The following is a 12,614-nucleotide window of genomic DNA, read 5'->3' on the forward strand; positions in this document are numbered from 1 at the left end:
TGAATCTTTCCTAAAGTGTGGCACCCAGAATAGGACACAATGCTCCAGCTGAGACTGAACAAACCCTGATCCAGCTGGCCATCCCCACCATGACTAGCTGGCTGAGATCAAATTCGTCAGGACCTTCATGACCCCAGCCTTCTCAAGTTCTTTAGCTTCATTTGGCCTCCTCTGCTCCCTTCCAGTCTCCCCATAATAATTAGGGCTCCTTTGAACAATTGAACCATAGAATCTTTACAGTGCAGAAGGAGGCCATTCAACCCATTGAGTCTGCACTGCCTCTCTGAAAGAGCTTCACAGGAGCATTACAGAAAACAGTGAAATATTAGGTCAGTCTTTCAGGTCAGTCTTTCAGGTCAAACCAAGTAAATAAACTCAAATTACATTCGGACAGCTGATCAAAAGCTTAGAGGAAAGGTAGGTTTTAAGGAGTATCTTAAGGGAAGAATGCAAGACAGAGAGATAGAGGTGTAGGGAGGGAATTCCAGAGCTTGGGGCCTGGGCAACAGTCACCAACGGTGGAGCAAGTATAACTAGAAATGCACAAGAGGCTGAACTGCAGGCATCTTGGAGGGTTGTGGGACTGGAAGGGATTATGGAAACACAGAGAGGCAAGACCATTGAGGGATATTAATATCCATACTTTGATTGACCAGGTGCCAATAGAGGTCAGCAAGCGCAAAACTGGACTTGCTGCAAGATTTGCAAGGCAGCTAAGGTTTAGTTGACCTCAAGTTTACAGAAGGTAAAATGTGGAAGACCTGTCAGGAGCATTGGAATAGTCAAGTCTAAAGGCAATGAAGGCAGGAATGAGGGTTTCAGCAGATAAGCTTAGACAGAGGTGAAATCGGGCTGTTCTACTGGGGTGGAAGCTGGTAGTCTTAGAGATGGCACAAATATGAGGTCAGAAGGTCATCTCCAGATCAAATGTGACATCAGGATCAGGAACAGACAGACTTAATCTGAGACTGTTACTTGAGAGAGGGATGGAGTCAGTAGGTAGGAAACAGGAATGAAAAGCACTATGTAAATACAAGCATTCTTAAACCAGAGATCTTTCTCAATCTAGAAATGGTTCTCCATATGGTAATTGTGTTCATGATATGCAGAAAATTTCTGTCAGTTTTGGTCAGATAACAGCACAAAGAATAATTGTCCCTTGCAATGTTATTCAAACAAGACAGTTAATAATTGCAGTGTCAAATTCACTGCCAGTTCAATGAGGCCTAATCCATACATAATTACTGAAATGTCAATAGTGACTATGTATAATATGCCTGCACCTAACAAATGTGACTTGTAACTTGAAGATATATTGTACCTATTCAGCATTGATTTTTATTTCAACAGGTTTTGTTCCAGATTTTAGAAATTGGCCATTGTTCTCACTCAGACAGTTATAGGGATATTTTCCTAGGTTTGGGCACAGTGAACATGGGAACAAATCAGGTATGTTGAGAATAAAATACAAGGGAACCTGTCTGATTTCTATTCTTGCAGAATACAGACGTGCCAAAGCTGAGAATGGTATTTCTAATTGTACTGCTAACAAAAGGTCCTCAAATGTTATTTCTGGTTTTCCCTTTACAAATACTGCTTGACCCATTGAGTATTTTGCAGAATTTGCTGTTTTTGTTTACAATCGCACACATTTGGTAACGTAGCCATCGTGCAGGAGGATCACCACCATCTATTGCACATGTTGTGGAATGTGAAAGGTCTCTGGACTGCAATGTGATAGTCCAATGATCTTTTTCAATGCTTCAGTCAGAAGCACTTTCACCTGAATCAAAGGTAAATGCTTCCAATCCCACAGAAGAGATCTGAACATGCAATCTGAGCTGTCACCTCAGTGTCCTACTGAGGGAGAAACATGGAAACTAGAAGCAGGAGTAGGCCGTTTGGCCCTTCAAGACTGCTCCACCATTCATTACGATCACGGCTGATCATCAAATTCAATATCCTAATCCTGAACCCCCCATATCCCTTGATCCCTTTACAACCCCCATCCCCACCCACTAGATCTATATCTAATTCATCCTTTAAATCACACAACATTTTGTCCTTAACTACTTTCTGTGGTAGTGAACTCCACACATTCACCACCCTCCAGGTAAAGAAATTTCTCCGCACCTTAGTCCTAAAAGGTTTACCCAACTATGACCCCTAGCTCTGGTCTTCCCCACCATCGGAAACATTCTTTCTGAATCTATCCTGTCTAACCCTGTTAGAATTTTATAAATTTCTGTAAGTTCCCTTCTCACTCTTCTAAACTCCAATGAATATAATCCTAACCGACTTAATCTCTCTTCATACCACAGATCTGCCATCCTTGGCAACCCTTCGTTGCACTCCCTCTATCGCAAGGACACCCTTCCTCAGGGTGTTGCAATGTAGAGGGTGTGGTTTTTTTTCAAATAGACTCTGTCCTCTCAGGTGGATGGCTGAAGGAGGGAGTTCTTCCCATCGCCCTGACTCATGCTTATGTGGCAATCGAGTTCACTGAAACTGATTACTAGTCAATATCATGCTACCGCTTGTGGAATCTTGCTATGTACGTTCTATACCTCATTCAGTGTGAAGCACACTGGGGTCTTGAGATCAAGAATGATGCTATATAAATGCAATTTTTCTTCTGAAGTATTAAACAATGATCAGGACAGGAAGCTTTCACCTTTATTGCGCTGGTTCACAATTGTTGTTAAGTTAATCATTTCTACTTGAGCAATTATGAGACAAGGGAGTGGCTTTTACAGCCACCAACTCTGAAACAGATTTAAGAGTCAGGTATGACATTTTGTAACAGGGAAATTGATAACATCCAGTCCTTACAGCAACAAAAAAACTGATTACTCACCAAATGAAAGAATCAATGACAATACAAGAAAAACTCCACTCTTCGGAGACTTCTCTTTAAAACTGGGCTGCTCCATGGCATTGCACGCTCAGGCAGCAATTTGACCAGAACACAGGATAAAAGCAAATTACTGCCGATGCTGGAATCTGAAACCAAAAGAGAAAACGCTGGAAAATCTCAGCAGGTCTGGCAGCATCTGTAAGGAGAGAAAAGAGCTGACATTTCGAGTCTAGATGACCCTTTGTCAAAGTTATTTTGACCAAACACAGCCGTAGACGAGCTTTATCGAGTCAGCTTACTAGGAAACACAAACCGCAGTGTTCAGCAGAGTTGCGATCAAAACGGTTCAAACCACCAGCAGTAGCAGCAGCAGAAGTGGTTTAGGTTCACTCTTAACATTTGCAATTTTCTGACATTGGGCAAGATCAGCTGGGGCACAGAAACTTCATACAACGTGCCGAATATAGAGCTTGTAAATTCACATAGCGAAAACAGCATGCACGCAGCAAGGCTCCTCTGTATGAGTGAATTGTTGTCACGTTTGCCCTCGTTCTACTTAGAGCTCTACGTAAATGGGTCACAATATCCCGGCTACAGTAGGTGTCTGCTCACTGCGTGTGTCAGTGAAGAATTTCGATTCAGGAAGTTTTTCAAAATAAGGAGGGCTGTTTGGGAAAGTCGCTCGTGATAGGAAGTGTAGATAAGATTGTGAGCAGACTCCGTGTGTCTGAGAGAGAGCATGAACTGTTTGTGTGGGGAGAAAGGCGGCAAAGGGGGTAACGAATAATGCAGTGAGGGGGGAAAGGGGGAGTAAACACTGAAGGGGAAAGGGGTAATGAGCAGGACAAGGGGAGGAGCATCAATGAACAATGAGAGGGGAATGGACAGCAGGGGAATGAATGGATAGTCAGATTTTAATCACTGTCTGAAATAATTGAACAGGTTCATTTGGAATCACGAGCTTTTGGAGCACTGCTTCTCCGTCACTCACCTCAGGAAGGAGCAGCTCTCCAAAACTTTGTGATTACAAATAAACCTGTTGGACTTTAATCTGGTACTGTGAGACTTCTTACTGTGCCCATCCCAGTTCAATGCCAGCATCTCCATATCATGAAATAGTTGAAACTTTTAATATGAAGTATGTGGTATGTCAGTTAACCATAATATCAGTACTTCAATAGTTTCCATTTGATCCTGAAACTTCTCTCAAGTTGTCCTCCTGGTTTCTTTCATTTTTTTTGAATGCTTTCTTGAATGGTACATGATTTTAGTTGTTTTTTCCTTAGTTACTGTGTTAAGAGCTGTTTGCTGTGACAAACTGATGTCAAATGGCCTCTCTTGAAGAAATGGCACTCCACATTATCAATGGAACTTTCTTCACATTGATATTGCCTTTTTTTATTAGTGTCACATGTAGGCTTAAATTACCACTGCAATGAAGTTACTGTGAAAATCCCCTAGTAGTCACACTCCACCTGTTTGGCTACACTGAGGGAAAATTTAGCACAGCCAATGCACCTAACCAGTATATCTTTCAGACTGTGGGGGGAAACCAGAGCATCTGGAGGAAATGCATGTAGACACAGGGAGAACATGCAGACTCTGTACAGATAGTGATGCAAGGCTGGAATGGAACCCAGGTCGCTGACACTGTGAGGCAGCAGTGCTAACCATTGTGCCACCTGGTTCATGCCACAATAGGAACACAATAATGGTGGTTATCTTCTCTCTTCCTCTGTTTGGGGTTAGGTGCACTGTTACTTCTGTGTGCTACCAAGTTCCTTTGGCTGTGTTAAATCTTCTTTTGATTGCAAAAAATTTGATAACATGGCTTCTAACACTCTTATTACAATATGATCCTGAACTTGTCTTTTAGGACTCCATATTTGCAAATTTCAGCTGAGATCAATATAACTTCTTAATCAAGGAATCTATACTCTGTCAGTTTTTGCTTTCTCTATAACTGTATTCTTCTGAAGGTTAAAGTATCAAAGGCTTTAATAACTTTTTATATTGTGTGTCAACTTTGAAAAAAAATGAAGAATAAACAAACAAAAAACACTCTAGCTCTTATTTCTCCTGCTCCCTCACCATCCTAGCACATTCGTGTCCCATCCATGCCCCTCTGCCCACCACTCAGGCCCTCATATCTTCCATCATCATACTTTCCTCCACCCATTCCCCCAAGGCCCCTCCATGCCAACCTGTGGCTCCCAGCCTTCCCCGTGTTCCTTTATAACCCCTGTGCCAAATCATGTCCAACCCTTTGCTTTACAGCTTCCATGCCAACTCACCCTGTAGCCACTATGAGCAGTGTTTATTCACTATTCTTTAAAAAAAATGATTAAAAACTCATTCATTCCATTTAACTTCCTTAAAGAACTTATTCTCTCATAACAAATTGTTGTATTCATTGTCCCATCTCAGAGATTTTATGAACATTTGAAGCTGTCAGTGAACTGACAAGTACCTCAGTGTGATAATGATAGGTTGTGAAGTCAGTCATTCAGCACAAATGCTATAATGCTAACCTCCAAACTTATGACAAAGGACAGAGTGAAATAGTGAGCACTTTTTTTAATACTGCTAACGGTTTTGTCAAATATTTCAAAGATAGGAGATTTAAATTACTTTACACTTAACAATTCAAATGGGTTTGTTCCCTTTTTTCATGTCTTCTTTTAACAATTCCAAATGGCACCTTTCTCAAAGGTGTCCTGAGACCAGATCATAAAATGTATGCTACCTTTTCTCAGGATACCCTATCTCTCCAAAGAACTTCAAACTTTTTTTCCAAGCTTGTCTACAGAGCACAAATTATGTTTTGGATATCCCACTAACCAAAATTAAATCAACTTGAAGGCAACTGTACTTCAATATGTGGAGTTGTCTCCATGGACCACAAATGTGTAAAGTGTGATCCTGTTTCCAAACCCCCTTGTGAAATGGTGGAGGGGAGACATACGCAGGCCTCCACAGCCAGTTTTGCCAAGATGGAAAGCCCTTCTGTCTGCATGAAAACTCAGGCATATGTGTATGGATGAGAGAGGGGTGAACCATGCGTGTGAAAGAGATAACCACCTGTATGAGAGGGACGAATAGTTTGTGTGCCTGAGAGAGAGAAAAGTCTATGTACGCATGCAAGAGAGTCAACAATGTGTGTGGGAGAAAGGGAGAGAGACTGACTGAGTGAACAGCATTATGCGTAAGTCAGAGAGGGAGAGACACAGAGTGAGTGAAGTGCACGTGTGTGTGTGTGAAGGAGAGAGGCAGTGAGTGAACAGTGTGTGAGACAGAGAGGACGAGACAGACAAACAGGGTAAGTGAACAGTGTGAGAGGGAGAAAGAAACAGACAGCGTGGACAGTTGTGTGTGAGAGAGAAGCAGTCTGCCTGTGTGAGGGAATGAACACTGTTTTGAGTGGGGAAACCAATATGGGGTAGAGATTCTAGGCTCTGCAGATGTACATGTTGGTATGTGGCTTATGGGGTGCAGATTTCTTCTGCAACACTAGCATAAGGGGGAAATCAAATGAAAAGTCAGCTTTTACCAGAGTTGGTTCTGAAAAGCAGCAAAAGTATCATTCAAACAGATTGCAGATTGGATTACTTATTGTAACCATTAAATCAGCTCCTATCACAGCTGATCATTGTACAATAGGGGATGATTATTTCATATGCAATAACTAAACGATGTTAAAGAATGGCCTGCAACTGGTCCTTGTCTCTCATGCACACTTAATAAAGCCCTGCATGTTGTAGATGTGTCATCTTATTGTCTATGTCCCCACCACAAGCAATGTATAATAGCAGAAATGTAACGGAAATGAGTGGCTTTTTCAACTTGAAATGTAAGTTGAATTGTGAGTTGCATTTGTTCGATCTATGAGCCAATAGGGAGACTCAGTGTGTCTCTGTAGAACAATGGTTGCTAAACACATTATCATTTGATTTGAAACCAAGGCAGTATTGCTAAATTAGAGTTTGCTATCTTGGAGAACTTCCACCTGAATCAATTGCCTCAAAGCTCAGGGAGAAGGGAATATTTTGAAATGAAATTCCTATTAGCTCACAGTGGCTGCAAATTTGATCTTAGCACCTCTGTTCGCACCTTGAAATTTAGTACCTGTAATTTCTGTGCTAAGGGTTTTGTTCTGATATTAAAATAGTATTGAAGCCTCATGCACACACTTCCAGCACAGTACGACTCAAACACCACTGTGAAGAGGGTGCTAATACAGGCATTAGAAACATAAGCTGAAGTACACAATGTAGACTGATAAAAACATAGAAATATGCAAAGTTCACAGCATAAAAGCTTTAGATTGGCTAGGAGGGAGTTGAAGAGTGAGTTAAGAAGGGCTAAAAGAGGACATGAGAAGACTTTGGCTGATAGGATTAAGGAGAATCCTAAGGCGTTCTATAGGTATGTCAAGAACAGAAGGTTGGTCAGGGCAAGATTAGGGCCAGTTACAGACAGCAGAGGGAAGTTGTGTGTGGAACCGGAGGAGATTGGAGAAGCATTGAACCAATATTTCTCTTCGGTGTTCACGCAGGGGGACATGAATATAGCTGTGGAGGACACTGGGTTGCAGGGGTGTAAAATAGACAGTATTACGGTTGATAAGGGGGATGTGCTGGATATTCTTGAGGGGCTGAAAATAGATAAGTCCCCTGGTCCGGATGGGATCTACCCTAGGATTCTCTGGGAGGCTAGAGAGGTGATTGCAGAGCCTCTGGCTCTGATCTTCAGGTCGTCATTGGTCTCTGGTGTAGTCCCGGAGGATTGGAGGATAGCGAATGTTGTCCCATTGTTTAAGAAGGGGAACAGAGACTTTGCCGGGAATTATAGACCGGTGAGTCTTACTTCTGTTGTGGGCAAGGTTTGAGAAAAAATTATTAGGGATAGGATTTATAGTTATTTGGAGTGTAATGAATTGATTAGAAATAGTCAGCATGGTTTTGTAGCGGGTAGGTCGTGCCTTACTAACCTTATTGAGTTTTTTGAGAAGGTGACCAAAGAGGTGGATGGGGGCAAGGCAGTTGACGTGGTATATATGGATTTTAGTAAGGCGTTCGATAAGGTTCACCATGGTAGGCTTCTGCAGAAAATGCAGATGTATGGGATTGTGGGTAATCTAGGAAGTTGGATCAGGAATTGGCTATCAGATAGGAGACAGAGGGTGGTGGTTGATGGTAAATATTCATCATGGAGTTCGGTTACGAGTGGTGTGCCTCAGGGATCTGTTTTGGGGCCACTGTTGTTTGTAATCTTTATTAATGATCTGGATGAGGGTATAGTTGGGTGGATTAGTAAATTTGCTGATGACACCAAAGTCGGAGGTGTGGTAGATTGTGAGGAAGGGTGTCATAGTCTGCAGGGAGACTTAGATAGGTTGCAGAGCTGGGCCGAGAGGTGGCGGATGGAGTTTAATGCGGAGAAGTGTGAGGTAATTCACGTTGGTAGGAGCAACAGATGTGTCGAGTATAGGGCTAACGGGAGGACTTTGAATAGTGTGGATGAACAGAGGGATCTAGGTGTATGTGTACATAGATCCCTGAAAGTTGGGAATCAAGTAGATAAGGTTGTTAAGAAGGCGTACGGTGTCTTGGCGTTTATTGGTAGGGGGATTGAATTTAGGAGTCGCAGCGTCATGTTGCAACTGTACACTTCTCTGGTGCGGCCGCACTTGGAGTACTGTGTGCAGTTCTGGTCCCCACATTACAAGAAGGATGTGGAGGCTTTGGAGAGGGTGCAGAGGAGGTTTACTAGGATGTTGCCTGGTATGGTGGGGAGGTCCTATGAGGAGAGACTGAGGGATTTAGGGTTGTTTTCATTGGAAAGAAGGCGGCTAAGAGGGGATCTTATTGAAACATATAAGATGATTAGAGGTTTAGATAGGGTGGATAGTGATAGCCTTTTTCCTCGGATGGAGAAAGCTAACACGAGGGGGCATGGCTTTAAATTAAGGGGGGGTAGCTACAGGACAGGATGTTCTTTACCCAGCGGGTGGTGAGGGATTGGAATGCCCTGCCTGCTGCAGTTGTAAATGCGCCTAGTTTGGGGGCGTTTAAGAGATCTATGGATAGGTTTATGGACGAAAAGGGATTGGTATAGGCTAGTGGGTCATTGTTTTTGTAACTGGTTGGCGCAACATCGTGGGCTGAAGGGCCTGTTCTGCGCTGTAATGTTCTATGTTCTATGTTCTAAAAGGAGGCATTTGGTTCATCTGACCTGTCGGATAAGAATCCCCATCCAAACGAGAAATTTATGGAATTACAAAACGGATCTGTTTTAATGTCATGTTTAGAACTATAAAATGCAAAGCCCAGCTGCAGAGATGAACAGCAAGGGGTTAATATGGATGTTGAATAAAAGAGCAGTGTCTCATCAAAATGGTTTGGACGTCGACTGATTGCTACCAGAGTGTTTCTGCTACTAGGGAAATGCTATTACCTGCCATTGACTAACACAGTTAAGTGTCTGATTATCAGCACAATGGCACAGAACATATTATCAGTGCAGTACACTCAAGGAACTGTGATTCCACTAAGATATGCACCACAAACAACAGTACTGGAATCTGGCATTGCAACTACAATTGGCTTATCCTGAGAAGAGGAATTTGGTCATTCACTAACCTTGGAGCCAAGTGTTATTACTGTGTTACCTCAAGCAGTAGGGGAATTATTTGTAGAATCTCTACAGTGTGGAAGGAGGCCTTTCGAACCATTGAGCCCCCACCGACAACAATCCCAGCCAGGCCCTATGCCCGCAACCCCATTTATTTACTGTGCTAATCCCCCGACACTAAGGGGCAATTATCGTGGCCAATCAACCTAACAAACATCTTAGGAATGTGAAACGAAACCAGAGCACCCAGAGGAAAACGCAGATACAGGGAGAATGAGGAGTGGCACAGTGGTTAGCACTGCTGCCTCACAGCTTCAGGGACCCAGGTTCAATTCCTGGCTTGAGTCACTGTCTGTGTGTAGTTTGCATGTTCTCCCCTGTGTCTATGGGTTTCCTCGAGGTGCTCCAGCTTCCACCCACTGTCCAAAGATGTGCAGATTAGGTGCATTGGCCATGCTAAATTGTCCCTTGGTGTCCCGGGATGCATAGATTAGTGCGTTAATATGTGGAGTTATGGGTGGGATTGTGGTCAGTGCAGACTCGATGGGCCGTTGGCTTCCCTCTGCACTGTATGATTCTATGAATATGCAAATTCCACATAGACAATCACCCAAGGCAGGAATTAAATCCACGTCCTGGTGCTAGGCTCACCATTGTGCCACCCATCATTCAATGAGAACTGACAATATTCAATATCTCCCAGGAAAAAACTTAAACCGTCTCAACCAGTATGAGCTGATCACATTCATCTGGACTAAACAAAGAGTGCTAACTACCTGACACCGGAACAACAGGAAATATGTTTGATATGTCTGAGTTAAATTATTGTAGCAAGAGCAGTATTTCAGAGTGTGTTGCTGCAGTTGGAAGAAGAGTCAAGGCTGGCTATTTTGACTCTACAATCAACACCGGACAAACCTGTCGTGTGGAGATATTGTAAATGGCTTCACCCAAATCGAAGTGACATTGGTCTGCGGGCTTTGTAAAGGTTTGTTTTAGACAATAAATTGTAAGTTTTTCTCAGCCATATCGTTGTGATATTGGTCTGAGAGTTGTAGGGATAAGATGGAGTGTTTTACCTGTATTTTTGAAAGTTTTGAACACGATGAAGTCATGTTAGGTTAGCTGGGAATTGGGGTGTCCATTTCAGCCAGCCATGGGAGGTTTTGTAATGAGGATGGGTAGTTTTAATTTTGGGGTTTTCCTGCACTATTTTAGTGAATCATAGAAAGAATCTACGTTAGGGACATTAGTGGGTTAAAATAAAAATATCAAGATTTTGGTTGAGCCAAACACTGTGCAATTTTGTTCCTTATAATTCTAAAGTCAAGAACAGTTTAAAAGAGGGCAAGGGAAACCCCACTAGGCCAGGAAGGAGCTATCAATCCAAATCCCACTTTCTAACTCCTGTTAGCCATCCTCCAGTCCCCAGGTATGACATCTGTAACCAGAAAGAATTAGAAAATGGTGGTCAGAACCTGCATAAATTCTTCTCCTGCTTCTCTTAGCAGCCTAGAGATATTTCATCTAGGCCTGGAGGTTTATCCAGTTGTAAGGCCCTTATAAATTTCCTCCCTCACTATGATTTATCTCCGCCAATATTTCATACTCATTTTCCTTATCAACAATTCCCTTTCCCTTTATTGGGAAAACAAATTAACAATGTCAATCAGCTCTTGTTGATGATTTGAAACCAGCTGTGCCATTTATTTTATCTTGTCGCCCCAGTTAACAACCTCTCTCTTAAATATCCTCAACTGAATGCAGCAGGAAGGAACCCCTCCCCACTCCCACCAGAACTATTTAAAGGAATCATCAGCAACTTCCAGTCTGAGATGCTGGGTAATTTCTGCCAGCTCTGTTTTAGTTTGTGGTCGTGCTAGGCAGTTTGTCAGATTATTTAACGTGGTGCTGCATAGGAAGAAGGCCTTTGAATTACACTCCCAGGCCTCTTATCAACCATTTTTCCAATGTTGGGTGCTTTAGGTGCAACTCCCACCTCTGTCTTCCCCCTCCCAACCAACCACTGCCACACCACCTTGGGTTGCAGCATGAGAGAGAGGCAGAACAGAGGCCAAAAATAGCAAAAAAGGTCAAGCTGCTCGCAGAGGGAGGAGGAGAAGGGACAAGCATTCTCAGCAGAAAGTTTTATCGACATAGGTCCTTCCAGGAGCATTTCTCTTATTTCCACCTAAGCAACCTCAGAGCTGGACAGTAATGATGCTGCCAGTAACTGTGAAGGTAACTGGCACTCTGAATTTCTTGGCATTAGGATCCTTTGAAGCTGATGTGGCCGGCATAATTAACATCTCCTACTTAACCATCCCCTGTTACGTCAGAGAGGCGACAGACTCAATGTCATTATGTTGTCTCTGAATAGAGAGGAGCAGACAAAACATACATGTAGCTTTGTCATGATCGCAGGATTCCCCATTTCCCCATGACACCATCAACTGCATATATGTGGTTTTGAGTGCTGAGATGTACCAAAGCTGCAAAGGTTGTATCGTTGGTTTGTGACCATGCTCAGCAGATCATGCTGATGAATACCCGCTCTCCTGGCAGCTGCTACAATGCTTTCATTTGCACCAGGCCACTGTTCACTCAATCTTTTGGTCACCATGTGGAATTAGAGAATGATTTCTGGGTGACAAGGGCTAATTGTTTAACACCTGGTTCATGATGCCACTCAGCAACACAACCAGATTTGGCCAGCATGTGAACAATGACAGCCATTGAGCTGTCCACTGGTTTGCTGAAGCAATCACTCAACTGTCTGAACTGCTCTAGAGGAGTTCTGCAGGATTGGTGGAGCACGTGCCCTGATACGTGGTGGTCTGCTGAATCTGCCATAACCTGACCATCAGGGGGGCACAGCCTTGCAAACAAGGATACAGTGAACAATTCAGGAACAGGACAAAGAGGAGTAGGGTCTACATGGTCGAATAAACAGCAACTAATGGTGAGTGAAGCAAAAGAGGAAAGCACAAAAGCCTCAAAGTCAGTGGAATAGAGCGTTCAGGAATCTATTATGGATGGAGCAGATTATAAAAGTTGGGAAGGGTACAGGTAATGGACAAAGAGGATAGAATCTACACTGAAGGATTTTGGAAGAAAAGATGTT

General features: G+C 42.9%; 1 protein-coding gene across 1 annotated transcript in view; it reads right to left on the bottom strand.

Annotated features, from left to right (window-relative positions):
- Positions 1-3,486, bottom strand: part of LOC145353229 (immunoglobulin superfamily member 3-like) — a 43,963-nt gene extending 40,477 nt beyond the window's left edge. Inside the window, exon 1 of the mRNA XM_080203776.1 lies at positions 2,858-3,486. Within this exon, the coding sequence (XP_080059902.1) occupies positions 2,858-2,933 (76 nt within the window). The 5' untranslated portion in view covers positions 2,934-3,486. The remainder of the gene's footprint in view (positions 1-2,857) is intronic.
- Positions 3,487-12,614: the final 9,128 nt, after the last annotated feature.

Source organism: Carcharhinus amblyrhynchos, chromosome 15, assembly GCF_965287045.1.
Source record: "Carcharhinus amblyrhynchos chromosome 15, sCarAmb.v2.hapA, whole genome shotgun sequence".
Classification (NCBI taxonomy): domain Eukaryota; kingdom Metazoa; phylum Chordata; class Chondrichthyes; order Carcharhiniformes; family Carcharhinidae; genus Carcharhinus; species Carcharhinus amblyrhynchos.